Here is a 16,524-nt window from a genome sequence, read left to right on the forward strand (position 1 = left end):
TTTGCGCATCTCCCGCGAGGTGAAAATTTGCAACATATGGCACTCGAATGGGTTATTAGTCACAAAACGTCACTTGGCTACAAGCAGTAAGTTGGCTTTCCAACCATTGTCCGCTTTTATTGGCAGCAATCGAGCGCTCTTTATTATTAAAGCGACTGAAACTAGGAATAATTGGTAGCCTTGTTTACTTCTTCGACTCTCCATTACCGCTTCTGTCCGCGAAATTTAGGAACTTTTCTTAGAGATTCTAATGCCAGAAATACGGACATTGTAAACCCGGATCTTCGCCAAAGTCTTAGATAAATTTTAATGTCGGCAAAAACTGCATCTTTAAAAAACCTTTAATTCGATTTTAGCATTTATTTGGCTGAGTTGCATGTGCTTGATCGTTCAAATTTTCAACACTTACATTTTGTAAATAAAATGCTTTTAATTTCTTAGTTGCAATGCAACGTTACAATTTCTAAGCGCGTCGCTTCGTCTTTAGGTTTTTCAATTCAATTCAGTTAAATTGAATTTTGTCTCAAGTTTCTTAAAATCTGTATTTAGTTATGCGTGAGTGATGTTGCCAAGTGATTCTCACCTTTTTGTCAAGGAACGTTTTGCATGACAAGTAAGCTCCCATTAAATGGCAATAGTTGCCACTCGTTAAGCTTTAAGTGTACAACTTTTTTATGGAAACTTATGAGACATCTTTGTGGCTGCCAAATTTGGGCACAGCAATTGTTATTTAAAATATTCTTTCCACTGTTTGCTTTGTTTAGTTTTCTCTCCTTTTTTTCTTCCTTAATCAGAGCATTTTAAAATTTTGTCACAGTGTGATCTCATCCCCTCCTGAATCTTCACTGAAAAACCAGGATTTAAAAACTTAAACCATGTAAACTGCATAATTTATTATTTTTGAGTTAAGGAGATGACATCCATCCACTTGAGCTGGGACATCAACCTCTAATGTCAACACAATAATTTTCCCTGGCCCTCAATTACCATATTTTTATTGATCCTCAAACGATGGGTGATGATTAAATCATAAAGGCATGTACCAGCAAAAGATGGAGTAACTGAGAATTGCAATCATGGCTTTGTTAAGTTACGGTAATTTCAAATGCCTGTATAAATGAGTTCTGTTATAAAAGAATCAGCTCTTTCATTTTAATTCTCACCTGCAAGGGGCATATTGTGGGCCCAATCATTAGCACCCTGGTTAGTAAACTAAATGTTAAAATTTGAAATGTGAAACCAAAATACTGCATAAGAACAACTAGATGGCTGTAGCCAGTATGAGGCAAACTGGGGCACTTGCCTCAGTCTGTTTTTTGTTTGTTTTTGTTGATTTTCTTTTTTGAAGGGCAAAAGTTGGACGCTTCTAAATACCTAGGTAGAGAATTTAACCATGGATGTAGCCAGGTTGCAGACCTGCGTAGACTGCAAGCAGTCTCTTTCTTTTCCTGGTCTGTGAGAAGTTAGGTTTCTAGAGCATGCGAGCAAGCAACGTTTGTTTCCCTAATTCACATAGGGATTTCAGGAACAAAAACCGACTACTCATAGACTTCTAAGCCCTGCTAGACACGAATTGGAAAAAAATTGATTAGTGATGAGTGAGGTGGACGCATTTTGGGCTGTTAATTGTCAGCCAAAGTGTGAACATGGTGGCCCTTGAGGTTCTCAGGTGAACTTTTATGCAAAATAAAATCTTGTCTTCACACACGAAAAGATCACCATTGCTATGGTTACATAATAAATCACACCTTATTAAAGTGAACAGGTTTGGCATTTCATAGGTGTTTGTATAATAACTAGAAAATTATGTGGTCGCATGGAGATATGAAATTTCCCTTGTGTTGAAAAATATTTCACTCCTTCACTGTGCTCACACATGAAATATTTTTCAATACTTGAGGATAAATTTGGTATCTCAATCGGCCATGTAATAATCCTCTATGTTTTGCATGCCATTGAGAAAAAGAAACAGTTTGCAAGGTAACATGTTTTTTTGTCTTGTTCACACCCATATTCCTTGTTTTCTTAATTACGTCATGTTTGTCTCATTAGAGCTGTCTTTCATTTTGCTATATCTTACGAAAGACCACTATGCCCCGGTTTGCATCTTCATCACTTGTCCTAAACAGGGTCTAAAAAATAGAGAGCGTAGTACTACATGGGGTAGAGATTTTTGAGTATTTAGGTCCTAAACAGGGACAGGATTTCAAACCCTCGGCAACAAATGGGTCTATCACTCACTCACCCCACCCCCACCCGGGCCCTCTATAGTACTGTATACAATTAGACAATGGAATAAGCTTCCTTGTAACATAGTGAATATCGAGAATAGGGGGGTTTTTATTGAACGTGGCGAGTGGTGTTAATTTACGCTGGAATCGAGAAAATAAAATTACTTTGAAAAACCGGGGATTAAATTACAGCGAGGCTACGGGAATCAACGTCTAATGGGTTCGAGTTAGCGGGAGGTTTGAAAAAACAAGAGTTGTATTTGGATTGTTTCTTGTAAAATTTTTATCTTCATTTATTTATCTTATACTTTACTTAATAACTTTCTAGATTTCATTTATTTATTATTTTTTATTTGTATTTAAACTGGTGGTGTGAGGTAGATATTCTGCTTTATTGGTGAATAAGTTGGTTAAATACGTGACGGTCAAGCACGCGTCATGGCCACGGACCTGTCCTTCTTGACCGTCATGATCACGGGGCCGTCACGCATAGGTCATGAGACAAGACGCGAGATGAAATATTTCGCCTTCATCTCTGGACGATCGATCCTCTGAACCTTCTTTCGTGTTGCATCACACCTCGCGCACGTGAAAGATCTTCGCGCTAATTGTGGCGCACGCAGTTTACTATGAAGTCATAGTTTACACCCCACATCTGAGAAGACCACTCCTACTTAACGATCTTGGACGTTCTGTGCCCCCATTTGTCTTTTAAAGGTTCACTCTCTCGAACGTTTTTTCTATGTTTTGCGAAAAAAGAAAACCATCCATGTATTCTTGATATCAGAAGCTTGATATTTTTGCCCCACGCACCATCATATTAGGTTCTTTTAATTATCTTCCCGTTTAGCTGCCCGAAGGTTTCAAATGTCTCTTTAAGAGCTCAGTTCTATGAAAAGGAGGATAAATAGGGTAGCAAAAATCGCAGATTTGGTCATAAATAGGGTAGGAGTTTTGGGAATTGGGCTGCACACCCCCACCTAACTTTTTTGGGAGTATCCCACCCTACCCCGGGGTTTAATTGTTCTGCAATCGCTGCATGGTTGCCCTGGTAGTGAATCAAACAAAACTACAACACTGGTGAACTGATTCCAACGAAGTTTTTCTCTCATGGTCTGATCGTGCCATAAAACAGCAAATATCGGATAAATTGAAATTCTAAAAAAATATATATGTGTTCGTGCCAGATTTTAATTGAACCTTGATGTTGTTGTCTGTTTATGAATTTAAAGCCGTGTAATTGTCTTCTTGGAACATCAAATTAATTTCGTTCAGTGATATAATAAGAGTGTAGAAAGCTCGCTATAGTATGACTGTTTGTTTGTTTTAAACATGCTAAACGTTACCTTCTGCCGTCGGCGAGAGCGAGATATTGACGATATTCGAAGGTTCCGCTTTAGTTAAGACAAATTTATTCAAATTCCGGCTTATAATTTCATGATCACATATAATGATAACTTATTTCAAGTGGCTAACCAGGCATGTCAGATACCCTGACGCACATATGTCAATGTCTGCCTTCTTGGCAAACCAGGGGAGCTAATAAAAAATGACGTCCTATTATCCTACTGTGTGGCTTTACGGAGCTTACAGGTACGGCAAGAGCCTTGATCGGGGACTCGACTCCTGTGTAAACGACACCCGATACATGCGTGATCTGTATGGGAACGGAAACACTTAAGTCTTGATATCAGCCCAGGGAGGGATGAGTCTGTTCATGTGACGCTCAAGGTGAAAATGTTTAAATACCGTTCAAGTTCCAAAGATATGGAAATGGAGGCCTGAGAAACTTCACGGGCCGAGCGTACTGATAAACGCCCCGTCCACACCACTGACGCCGAAGGAATTTGAAAACCGCGTTTTCGCTCTGGAAGCGTATCAAATTTTTTCCGTCCACTAGTCTACACAGCATTTTCACAGGATTTTCGTGACATCATCGTTTTCGAAAAGCTTCCTTTTCAAAACGTTTTCTGTCAACGCTAAAACGCAAAGCTGGCGTTTTCAAATTTCTCCGCTTTGAAGAGCGTTTTCGAGAAGCTGAGGACACAGAGTCTTAGTGTGGACAATAGGCCTAACCGTAGGAATAAAGCGGCGTTTTCAGATTTCTCCGGTGTACCGAGTGGACGAAGCCTAACTCCTCATCAAAATTCTGATTTATCGCTCCGCCAATAACTTTGTCCCGTACGACAAATAATACATTCCTAGTAGTCAGATAATGACTTGAGAAGACAGCACTTCAAAGTATACTTCTGTTCTCGCATTACGTTTACAAAAATCACCAAAAACTGAATATCTTCATGAACTTAGTGAAAAGAGGCACTAGGAGAGTAATTAAAGTGACTGTGCTGGGACTTGAACAGGGATCTCACGACTCTGAATCCAACCGAATAATAACCAGTTTTCTACCGAAACTGAAGCATAACTGTGGACATGACGTAGCTAGGACTTTAATCTGCTACCAAACCAATAACTAGTCACAGCGGAATCCCCCGACGTGCATCGGAACTTGGGATTTCGCCCCTTCCTGTACCGACCGAACGCTTGCTCTCCTTTAACGTGATTCGGAGTTTGCCCGCGGGTACAGCTGTGATTAACATCACTGCGATGGGTTAAAAAGTCACTTTTATCCTGCCCCCAGGCCGCGGTGCATTGTTGGCAGACATGTCCCCGAACATCCATGTACTCCACCAGTTTGCAATGCCTGTTTGCCCTGAAGGTGAGAAGATCAAACTGCTCAAATTCAGCACGTACGTAGTCTCTGTAGTCGACACCGAATGATGGAAAACTGCAAGTCACTCGCCAATGGGTTGAGTGAGACTTCAGTTCCACCATTCTGCTTAGAGAGAGTCTATAAGCTTCCCAGTTTGGAAACTCTGCATTCCTCGGCGAGTCCGTAAGAAAGCCTTTTTGTGCAAATTGTTCGTTTCTGTTGCCCAATGTCTGGGACATCACCAATGTCCAGGCCCAACCGGGTTCGGAGGCCAGGTCGCAGTACAGTTTGTGGAAATGACCATCGTTGGCTTGGATACAATAGAAACCCGATGCGCGCGCACCATTTTCCCAAGCCTCTAAACAACTCTGCAACAGAAAGAAAACTTGTGTTTGAGTACGTTACGTGTAGAAGGAAGTGCATTAAAATTCAAACGAAACAATACAATTTTAATCATTGAGATCGCTTTCTAGAATTTCCCAAGTCAAGGGCGAACTGAGTTAGGCTGCGAGAATATCTAGTAATTTCGGTTCTTGTTTAAGGGGGGTCGTTCTTAGCTACCAATTGATCACGAATTCGTTGCTAAGGAAGGTTTCCAACCGTCATATTTTAAAAACCAGACCTCATAAGGTCTATAAGCCATTTGCACAGGTTAGTTCCATTGAAGACTCCTGCGAACGTTTCAAATCACGGTCATATTTGATCAGCCACGTGACCAGAATAGAAAAAAAACCCTAAAACTTAAAAGCCATCTAAATCCGAAAATTTAAATCAGTGTCAATAGATTAAGAACGTCCAGGTGCTTAATGCTACGTATGGGTTTTATGAAACAAGTTATGAGGTAATAAACCCCGTATTAACAGACTCTCTACAGTAGCTTTCCTCTTTTACATGTAAACGGTAACTCCATACGTACGGTTTTAAAGAAGGCTAAGTTGTTTCTGGCTCATAAGAAAAATCGGAACTCTTCCTCTTTTCTTTCAAGTTTTAGGGGTTTAAGATTGTAACGGCGCGGCTTGGGACTGGTACTAGTTACGCACGCGAAATCATTATTTTTTTAAAAGCAAATGTTCCCTCATATAAAATTCACCATTTGGCACTGCAAAACACTCCAGAATAGCTTTTCTCTAAATATCGCCTTCAGCAATCCCTTAGCAACAGCTCTAAATCCGCAGTTAAAAAGGACCACCCTCAACGCGCCGAGAAAAAAAAGACATTACTAGGAGATTAAAGTTTGTTCTCGACTCGTGAAACGAAAGCCGAAAAAACCGGATGCTCTCGCAGGCTATGGCAAAGACGCTGGTCTCAAAAATGGCTTTGCAATCTTCGTACGGCCAAAAACTGTTTTGGATTCAAACAGATGGCACATGAAAATGGTAACACGTACATGTTGCCTTGCACGAAACTGGCCTTTATACAAAGAGCTGTCGACGGTGACCTTGACAAAAGTGTTGTACCTTTTTCTTTGCCGTCTTAAATCTGTCACAGCCATGCATTATTTGAACTTGTCTTCAGCTTTAAAATCAATTGTCTAATAGAACCTAGAAAATATAGAGGCATTTTCTTCTCCAATCTGCTAAAATAGTTAATGTAATTGTTTGTAATACAATATCGAGGAATAGACAGTTGAAAATGAATAAACCACGGCGGTGTAAAAGCTCTTAAAACAACTGACAAGATTAGCTTAAAAGGTCGGCGTTTTCTCGTCGTTTCGTTTTTTGTATTAAAAAAAAATAACCATAACATTAATAGTGACGGTTAGAAAATGTGTTTCTGACTGTACGATGTCTAAAAACTCGACAGCACATTTATCATTTATAAAGATATAAAGACATGAACGATTTTTGATAGTCACTGACGTAAATTTGTCACAGTCAGCCCGGCAAAACTGAAGCGATGGCTTAAACATTCATCATGCGATTGCAAATAATGTACACGATTATAAAAGTCTTGCAGTGTATATTTGATTTTTGAAACCGCCGAGTGAAAATAGTTAATCTAAAATGATCTTTCATTCGAAAGTTATGTTAATTACCATTATCCTTACTTTTGTTGTTTTTCGCACTTGAGCGAAGGCAAAGCCATGTTTTCCAGTGATGGCTAGATAATCACTTTCGCCTCCACCATTTAACTCACAAACGCCGTAATCTTGTGGCGCTGAAGTTTCGTAGTTGTAAGATGAACACCCGGTGAGGGACAAACACTTGTAAGCACAGGCGAAAATTCCACGGGTTAATAATGACTTGATTACATGGCCGATCAAAGCGTGATCGTACCAAATCGAGCTTGTGGTTTCTCGGCAGAAATCCTTGTCGCAGAAGCAAGCACCAGTGACAAGAAGTAAAAAAAGCACTTCGATCTTCATATTAGAGCCATCTCCCAACGAAAACCGATCTCTTTAGTGGAAACAAAACAAACGAGGCAGATGTCAAAAAAATGAATTCGTTTTGTTTTACAATAACGGAAATGGGATAGACTACACTTTATTACAATAAAAACACCCTGACTGGGATAAACAATCTTATTTGCGCTTGACACTGATCTCGATAAATAAAACAAAGCTTCTTTACGTCACGAGTTTCGAAATAAGCTTTACAGTAAGCAATTTAGAGAAGGCGAATCATAACTAGTGTTTTGTAACTAACGCGAAGAGAATTTTCATTAACTAGTATCATTGGCTGTCTTGAATGACGCGCCATTACAAAGGGCGCAAAGTTTGTAACATTTGAACAGTATCTGTTTATTGCAGAAGACAATAATGTGAAGTTTCCTCTGTCTTGCAAAATAAACAACAGCGTGTGAAGAAAATATAACAGAGTCTACTAGAAAGATCCATAACTCATTGGGGTGTAAAGCTCAAGTAAATAATGAATTGCCCTTTCAAAAAGCAAGAGCATTTAATTTGAAACTGAAGGTAATTTATATGGAGTATTATTTGTCTAAAATTAAGCCTTGTTTTCGGTTTCATGTAATAATTTCCTATCGTTGTGGGGCATATGGATAGAAAGGCAGAGTTTTTTTTTAACTGTTCCATGCCTGAAACGCTCAACTCGAAATGTCAAAGTGGCGATATACTATTGACAAACTTTATTCCCCTTCAGAAACTGCAAGCGATACGCTGTATCAATTTAGCACATAACGCAGAAACAGAAACACCACATTCAATTCCGGAATATTGAAGCACTTATTTTAGCTGGTCCCAAGACCGTGAATTTTGTTTCCCACTGCGCAAGTCATTCTAAAAGAGGATTTGATCCACCCCCCCCCCCCCCCCCCCGCCAACTGAAAAGAAACACTCTATTGTCTTGGTTGCGACTAAACTATTCTGCTTCGGCTGGCTCTAAAAGCCAAAAACGATAAGAATTTATTTATTGAAATCTTTAGAAATGCACGAAGCTTTAATTTAAGTTTGCTTTGTCTTTAACAGCTTGACTCCCAGATACGCATAACTTAACAAGAACTTACCCTTCGGGTATGGTTCATGAAGAAACAAATCTACTTGTTTTCACAGGGCCAGATATAATTATAAGTGCTAATTCTCAAACGGAGAACTGACGCAAAACTTCGTTTTCCAGATCATTCAGATCTTTTCACAGTCTTCTTCTTGTCAGATCTTTTTATAGTTTTTTCTTTTATGTGTGTTGACACACTCCTGCCGTATCCAATTATATACAGTCCATACGGGCTTAACGCAATGCTGTTCTTTTCGTCAAAAAACGTTCAGATAACTTTGTTGCTACGCAAAATCAGAGTTAGAAAACGTACACTCGTTCACTTCGAGAGAAAACTTTTGACGAAAATGGTTGTAAGAGGGGAATGGTTAAGAAACCCGACAAAGTTCTTTGTTGTATGTTTTTGTTCGCGTTTTTGACCTTGACCGTGCACAAAACACAATAGTTAACTCTGGAATGAAGAACTAACCAATAAAAGCGTTTTGGTCGAGTACTTGGTTCATGCATAGTGTATGAATGTAAAACAAAAGATTTTGCACGATCTTGACCTTCTATTATAAATCTTGGCATCTTTGTTTTTAATGTTTGCCAGGCTTCATAATCATTTCTTTCTATTAACTATGCATAGAGCAATGATTTATTTAAGCCACAGCGGTGCCTGAATACGGAGCACGTTAGGGGAGAATTTGCCGATATTCGTAACCATAAGAAAGCCAACAGTTGGCAGTTAAGTTAAAGTCCAATAATCATGGTAACCACATGTCTATCTGTATTATTGTGCATCACCTTGTACTGCAGTGGTGAGAACTGGCTTGATGTTGTAAGTAGTAAATATTTACGAGCAGAATAACTGACTTGCCTTTGATGAAATGGCCTAGCACAACAATGAGCTCATTGGCACCCAGTAGGGGTTAAGGATTTCTAAACAAAATGATAGATCATTTGTTTAGAGTCTAGCATAAATACAGGTGTTTTTTAAATTGTTCTTCGGTTACGACGCCAGTGGTCGGACACATTCTGGTTATGTTCTGATTATGTTATTGGATTAAACTCTGCTGTTGGAGCCACATAACTGCGTATTCTCTATCGTCCCTCTCAGCATGTCTAAGAGCTTTTTAATGCGTCCAGGACATAGTCCATAATATTCCCAGTTGGGAACCATTGTGTTGCTTGATTCGTTCCCAGTTGCAAGACTTCTCGGCAGATTCCAGCTTGGGTGATCTAAACAAAACAGAGTGAGCAAAATTAGGAAATTAATGTTAGGTGAACTGGAACTGCTCGTGAGGGACAAGTTTGGTGTCTATTAATTTCAAGTTACGTTAAGATCGTGGCAAAGTTTACTGAAGGTGATCTTAAACTGAATGAACTGTCCTTGTAATTAAACACGTACGAAACTGCAAATTGTGGCCATAAACTGTTTTCTAGTCTCTGCTTAGACGGCAGCTTTTATGAATGATATAGTGCCAATGGATGACAGTCTCGTATCAATGAATAAATTAATTATGGGTTCATTTCAGTTTCTGCAGATGTTTCTTGCGATGTCGATATATGTATATATTATTGAACTAGCTTGAGGTCCGTATTGGAGGAAGATCATTCGGTGGAGATCCTTTTTCAGTTTTGCGGGTTTATGGAGAAGAATTAGAGGAACTGATGCCATAGTTTTAAAATATAAAATACCAGTTACCTTGACTTTCCGTCGCACGAGAACAAAAACAAATCCATATCTTTTCACCAGGTTTTGATGAATATTTCCGTTTCCACCATTTAACTCACAAACGCCACCTTGTGTGGCTGACGCTTGATAGTTGTAAGACGAACACGAGGAGAGAGATAAACATTTGTGATTACAGGAAAGAATTCCCCGAGTTACCAACGACTTGATTATGTAACCGACCAAAGCGCGGTTTTGAAATGGAGTTCCAAAAGATTCAGTGGAATCGGAGCAAAAATCTTGCTTACCAATGGAGTTGTACGTAAACAGAAGAAAAAAGAGAAGACTATTTTTTGAGCCCATCTCCTCAGCTGGAGTATTGAGGAGGAGTGTAGTCGGAGCGTCTCATGTGAAATGACCATTATTTTTGTTCTCACGCGGGCAATTGATTTTTTGTTGTTGTTATCTCACATCCTGTTTTAAACTTAGAAATTAGAAATCGAAAATTCTGACAAAATTAACTCTTAAGTTCTTTTAAAAGCTGGAACGGATGAATAACGAATTGAACATATCAGTTATTTGTTCCGAATGGTAACAATTTCCTGTCGTCATTCTTCGATCTTTGCTCAAACACAGATGTTAATTCAGTATAAACTTTTTGTCACTGACTTAATAAACATAAGAATGGCAGTGGTATTGCAAAAATCGAGGTTTTAATCCCGGTGCTATATGAATAACAAAGAAACTTAATGGACTGGTCTGTATTAGCAATCAGAAAGTAATAGCACATTAAGTCCATTAACAGTGTGCCATAGTACACCTAGTAGATTAAAAGATCGGCAAAAGTTATTAACTTAAAAGTAAATAATAAATGATGTAAGCAATTCGCTGTTATTTCTTTTTCTGCGCAGCAATATACGACACAAACTGAAACTAAAATGCTTAGTTTCGCTGATGCAAGAGGTTTAATAAATTGTAATCTACTTTTACAGATGTTTCAAAACTGCAAATTTCCCTTGCCGGAGGCATTTTCAACGCAGAACGGCCGCTGAAGAAGAACTGAAAACATACAATAGCCTAACAACGCACACTCCTGAAAAAAAAAAAAAAAAAAAAAAAAAAAATTGTCGCCTTTTTACAATTTGCTTACAAACTCCACTCAACCGGTTGGAGAATGGGCACTGATCGTAAAAACTACGCACCAGACTCCCGCAACATTTCTACCCAATATGGCTGCCAACATGTGTTCTTTTCTAGTTAGGGTTCTGAAGGTAAATATGGCTGCAGAACATATATACGATATAGTACTTGTTTTAACTGCCAGTGGTCTCGATATCTATTCGATTCGATGTAATTTCTTTTGGTGTTTTCAATAGCAAGGAAGGAGGTTTGTTGTAGTTCGGTTTGTGAGTGTGAGACCGTCGCAGCCGCTGGCTAGCAAGCTACAATGCGGACTAATGCTAGTGTTTTCCACTTGATATTTAGTAGCTAACAAAAGCAAAGATCACAATTTCAGGGGAAAAGCTGAAATGTCAAATTTGATGGATACTCGTCTAATTCTTTCAAAAGAGATGGGAAAATCAGTCGCATATTCTAACAAAAAAGCTGCCTCCTTCATAACTTTGTGGCAACTCTGGAATGCAAAACAAAAACATACAAAAACAAACAAACAAAAAAAACATCATGGTCCGTTAGTGAATTCAGGTGCTAAAATGAAGCATATTTGGAGTTCTTTTTGTTGTTGTTGTACATGTAGGTTCTTTGAGAGAAAAGATGGCCAGTCGTCCTCCACCTAAAGTAATAGAGTTTGTTGAACCAGGCAAACAGAGAAGAGGAAGGAAAGCTGTATGGCCACCGGTGCGTGCTGACTTCATTATGTGAAAATCAGAATACGTTGTATTAAAACATTTAACAAAATATGTGATTTATAGTAATATTAGTAAGTATGATAATGATTTAGTTTTGGTTCTTGGCTGCTGGCATGGATTATTGATGGTAATCAACTTCTAGGTTCAGTTTTCTTGGGTAAATATCTTTTTACTTGGGAGGGATTGCACAACGCAAGGAAACTAGGTTAAGCCCTACTAATCTGTTTAGTTATTGTTTTTGAGAGGCCATTAATTTTCCACTTGAAAATAAATTTAATTTGCATTTTTTTTGGTATTGTAACAAGAGATAACACTTTACGTATTGTATTGGCCCAAGACCAAAATGTTCAAATGTTTTTATTTAGTGGTCAATGTGCTTGGCTGCACCTAGCTAGTTCACAGGCATGCCACTTAAACTGAAAAAGAGAAATATTTCAAATAAACATAATAGGCTTAAAAATCCCAACTGGTGGGAGGCAGACCAGTCAGCTATTTATACGTATGACTAAGGAGTTGAACAAGGGTCAACTGAGAAACAACTCCAGCTTAGCGGTCAGAGAGTCCAGCACCCTAACCACTCAACCACGCTGCCTCTTCCTGTTGTGCATGTTTTAACTACAGTAACATACATTCAACCTGTGAATTTTTACTTTTGAATCATGACCTTAACAAAACTCTTGATGTTTTTATTAGGTTAAAAGAAAATGGATAAATGAAAAAAACAAATCTTCAAGGTAAATCATGAAACTTCTCTACATTACACAGTTCCTTAAAAACATTTGTCTGTGATATGTGTGTGTAAGAAGTCTTAGAATTTAAACTCATTGTATCCTTTTTCTAAACCCAGGCAAGACCTTGATGAGTTTGAATTTCAGTCCATAGCAAGGGAAGTTAAGGAATTTGGTGAGAAGTCTTTTGCTCTCAACATTTAACTAAGTTAAACATGACTTCTTTTAATTAGTGTTCATTTATAACTTACTCATTTGAGTGACATGTGGTTTTGTAGCTAACTTCAGCTGATCAGTGTGCAGAAAACGTTTGTAGGGTTGATATCTTAACTTACTGACATTGAATAATTTGATATTAAGTTTATAACATTACTTCAAAGCTACAGTATAAATAATCATGATAATTCTTTTGTAATTATATCATTGTTAAGAAGGGGGAAAAATACCAGTTGCTGAAAATTGTTTGTGACAGGCAGGCAATGTACTGTTCAGTAGTCTTAAAACTACAGTTTGTACAGATGTAAGTAACACTTATAATCATATCATTCTCTATGGGTATATTACAAACTCCCAGTGTGACCAGCTCCCAGTTGGCTTGATAGCTCAGTTGGTAGAGCACTGCACCGGTATCTTAGAGGTCATGGGTTTAAATCTCGTTCAAGCCTGAATTTCTTTCAGGCTTCAATTTCGCAACTGCTTGAGTTGAGGTGATCAATCATGTCTTCATAAATTGTTCTTAACAACTTTTGCTCAGTTCATCAACAACATTGATCCATAAAGTTGTGAGCACTAGCTGATTCACACCCCTGGCTTGAGTATTCCAAAGTGGAAATCACAGTCTGCTCTCATATTTGTTGCAGGAATTACTGGACTCAGTAGAAAAGAAAAGAAAAAATATGAAGACTGGAAAGCTCAGTCACTTGGGGGAAAAGTAAGTTTTACATGTAATGAATGCCCCAGATTTCTGATATATAACATCGATCAAATATCCGTCCCATAGTTTTCCCATTCAGGGTTGGTGATTGTAGTATATTATTGCACAATGATTAAAGAGTTGATTCTTCAACTCTCAAAAATGCATTAATTTTGAATTAATCAAGATTATCATAATCATGATAATAACATGATAATGTGAAGTTCCTGAAAATATCCATGCCCACCCCAAGGAGGGTTACTGAAAATTCTAAGGGGAGGAGGGATCTCAAAAGTCAAACTTTTTAACAGAAGTTTGAACCAAATCAGTGGAGACATATATGGTGGCCTCATGATTAGTGTGCTCACCTCTGGATCGAGGAATTCAGGTTTGAGCCCTGTCTGGGGACATTGTACTGTGTTCTTGGGCAAGACACTTAACTCTCATAATGCCTCTCCCCATCCAGGTGTTAATACATAAATTTAGCCAGGCCTACAAGCAGAGCTCCTGATTACAATAATTTAACCCTCGTAGTGCAACCTCACCATGTTGTAGGATGTCATCATTTTTTGTTGTAGGGCGCACATCACGGCAGTCCATGCTGCTAGCCATGTTGACCATGAAGGTTTCTATTTCTATGCATACATGTGGTCTTCCTATAGTTATGATGTTCTGCTTGGCAGCCTTTCAGGCTGCTGGTGCTCCGCTATAAATGGGTACCTGTGAATTTAATGCTTGGGGGTAACCCTGCAATGAACTAGCAACCCATCAGGGGGGAGTAGAAATGCCCCTAGTTGCTTCATGCTACTGAAACCGGAGATGAGTGCCAGCCTGATGGGTCACTTGGCTAGTATGCAGACTTTACCTACCTTTACCATGACCAAAATTTGAATTTCTAGAGGGATGGGTGGGGAGTGAGTTCAAACCCAAATGGGGGTATCACTGTTAGGGTATTTTCTAGAACAACTTATTATATTCAAAGTTTTCCTTTTTTATATTATGATTATAAATACTTGAATGTAATTAAATTGACTGCATGCAATAAAAATTGTTAGGCTCCAAAAGGCCAAAAAATGCCCTACCCAATGTTGATGCGTCAAATAAAAAGGAGGAAGGAGAAAGAGAAAGAACAAAGGGAAAGAGTAAGTGTATTGCATTTCATTACTCTAACCTGATAGAGTGGTGTTAACATGTTGTAAAACCTGCCAGTTGACAACTCAGCCAATCTCAAACCATAGTCAAACCAAAACCAAAATAAATGCCTGATTACTTTTGACACTCAATTGAAAACTGCTCTTACTAGTAGAACAGAGACAGTAAGTTATGCATGTACATGTATGCTGCAGTAATAAACAAGAGAAACTAATAATACTGATTAGAACCCTTTAGTCAACTGATGCCAACCAACATTGATGGTGCACATGACATCACAGGCAAACCAACATTAAATTATAAAGAGCAGGTACTTTGCTATCCCACAATGGCTTAATAATTATGCTTAACATACATTCGACTGAATTGAAAATGTCCAATGTTAAATTGATTGTCGGTAATTAGTTTATTAATTGAAATTATTAAGAAATAAATCAACCACTTACTGCTAATTAAAATACATTTTGTTATATTTTAAGTGATTAAATGAGTTTTTCCTGATATATTATAGGAACATGCTATGGGCATTTTCAAGAAGAAAACAGATAAAAAGCAAAGTGCTTCAACAAGGTTTGTGCTGTTGCCATGTTTCTACCATTTTGTTCTTCCAGGGTGAATGATGCCTGGCAAGAAAGATTAAATGCAACTACAGTTCACATTTGTCTGTTACTAACAGGGCTTCAATAGGTCGGTGGGTGGACAATTCATCAAAGGGCCTTCAAGCTTCTGTTGGAAGGTACAAAGCTGGTGTACAGCGCCTGTCCAAAGCTGATCTGCACAAGATTATATCCACCAAGAAAAGATAGCAGGATCAAGGTCTTGCAGAGATTAAAGAAACCACATGATTGATAAGGACCATCTAAAAAAGCTACCAATGAGAAGTTTGGTGAAAATCATTACTAACCCGGCATCCAGAAAGCAGTTAGCTCATGGCAGCATATCGACAACGGAAATTTAAAATGACATTTGGGATGTTTGACGAAGCACATGCAGCAATCCAAAGCCAAAACTTTGAACAATGTTGGCTTACTTACATGTTACATTATAACTATTTATTTGAGTTTTTTTTTTTAGTTCATAGTGAACTCTGTATCTGTGAGACCAGTTCATACTCACTTTGGTACAGACATGTTAATGTGAGACAACTGTGATATATGTACTTGGGAATAGTTTGAGTTAGATTAAAACAACTCAGACCAGCATGAATTGTTTGCATTCATGAGGTGACCACAGCACACAGTAACATGTGTTGTGCATTATTATAAATTATTATATGGCTCTGTCTCACAAGGACTGGGAACTACCAAATTCATGAATTTGATAGACTAAAATCGATATTGAAAGCAGTCTAGATTTTCCCATCTAGACCGGTCATGTTTTGCAGAGAAAAAGGTGCAAACTAGAATGCAAAATCATTGACTATTTTCATCTAACAATATTTATTTATTGAAGTGCCAAAAGCCTGAAAAAAAGTAAAGAGGACAAGCAAACTTTGGAAGAATTAAGTTCAGCTCATCACTGTTCGCAAGCAAAATGTCAGTTAGTACAAACCAGTTACATTATTAAATGAATGAAATTGTTCTTGTTTGCGCCATGTAATAAACATCTTATTAAATATCTTGACCTTGGTTGTGTGTACAGACCTCACTACATTCGGTCTGCACTTGTGACCTCTGTCAAGATTCTCCCATACAGACCTCCTGCTCAGTTAATAAGAGCTATTTTCATTGAACAGATATGATTGTACCGAAATGGCCATGTGTGCTACATTAATTAGCATTCTTTTCCTCAAGAGACCCTCATAATACCCATGGGT

At 38.3% G+C, this 16,524-nt stretch overlaps 3 protein-coding genes across 3 annotated transcripts; 1 reads left to right on the forward strand and 2 right to left on the reverse strand.

Annotated features, from left to right (window-relative positions):
- Positions 1 to 1,498: 1,498 nt before the first annotated feature.
- On the reverse strand, positions 1,499 to 7,543 carry LOC145499652 (uncharacterized). The gene is made up of 2 exons (XM_081479166.1): positions 6,989 to 7,543; positions 1,499 to 5,309 (listed from the first exon to the last, which is right to left on the reverse strand). Exons 1-2 carry the CDS (start codon positions 7,304 to 7,306, stop codon positions 4,671 to 4,673), a joined length of 957 nt encoding a protein of 318 aa, XP_081335292.1. The 5' UTR covers positions 7,307 to 7,543; the 3' UTR covers positions 1,499 to 4,670.
- A 1,100-nt stretch (positions 7,544 to 8,643) lies between these two features.
- Positions 8,644 to 10,410, reverse strand: LOC145499651 (uncharacterized). Its single transcript, XM_081479165.1, has 2 exons — positions 10,081 to 10,410; positions 8,644 to 9,614 (listed from the first exon to the last, which is right to left on the reverse strand). The coding sequence occupies exons 1-2, from the start codon at positions 10,408 to 10,410 to the stop codon at positions 9,498 to 9,500; spliced, it is 447 nt and encodes a 148-aa protein (XP_081335291.1). The 3' UTR covers positions 8,644 to 9,497.
- Positions 10,411 to 11,230: 820 nt separating this feature from the next.
- On the forward strand, positions 11,231 to 15,940 carry LOC145500886 (40S small subunit processome assembly factor 1-like). The gene is made up of 8 exons (XM_081480424.1): positions 11,231 to 11,318; positions 11,804 to 11,904; positions 12,609 to 12,649; positions 12,763 to 12,818; positions 13,504 to 13,574; positions 14,612 to 14,698; positions 15,220 to 15,278; positions 15,385 to 15,940. Exons 2-8 carry the CDS (start codon positions 11,821 to 11,823, stop codon positions 15,512 to 15,514), a joined length of 528 nt encoding a protein of 175 aa, XP_081336550.1. The 5' UTR covers positions 11,231 to 11,318; positions 11,804 to 11,820; the 3' UTR covers positions 15,515 to 15,940.
- Positions 15,941 to 16,524: the final 584 nt, after the last annotated feature.

The sequence above is a fragment of the Orbicella franksi genome, chromosome 10, assembly GCF_964199315.1.
Source record: "Orbicella franksi chromosome 10, jaOrbFran1.1, whole genome shotgun sequence".
Lineage (NCBI taxonomy): Eukaryota > Metazoa > Cnidaria > Anthozoa > Scleractinia > Merulinidae > Orbicella > Orbicella franksi.

Excerpts from the sequence above, each read along its gene's own strand:
- LOC145500886 (XM_081480424.1), top strand. The coding sequence starts at position 11,821 with ATGGCCAGTCGTCCTCCACCTAAAGTAATAGAGTTTGTTGAACCAGGC. Across the intron at positions 12,650-12,762 it reads GAAAAAAACAAATCTTCAAG|GCAAGACCTTGATGAGTTTG; the intron begins GTAAATCATGAA and ends TTCTAAACCCAG. Across the intron at positions 15,279-15,384 it reads AAGCAAAGTGCTTCAACAAG|GGCTTCAATAGGTCGGTGGG; the intron begins GTTTGTGCTGTT and ends TGTTACTAACAG.
- LOC145499652 (XM_081479166.1), bottom strand. The coding sequence starts at position 7,306 with ATGAAGATCGAAGTGCTTTTTTTACTTCTTGTCACTGGTGCTTGCTTC. Across the intron at positions 5,310-6,988 it reads AAGTGCGAAAAACAACAAAA|AGTTGTTTAGAGGCTTGGGA; the intron begins GTAAGGATAATG and ends TTTCTGTTGCAG.
- LOC145499651 (XM_081479165.1), bottom strand. The coding sequence starts at position 10,410 with ATGGGCTCAAAAAATAGTCTTCTCTTTTTTCTTCTGTTTACGTACAAC. Across the intron at positions 9,615-10,080 it reads TCGTGCGACGGAAAGTCAAG|ATCACCCAAGCTGGAATCTG; the intron begins GTAACTGGTATT and ends TGTTTTGTTTAG.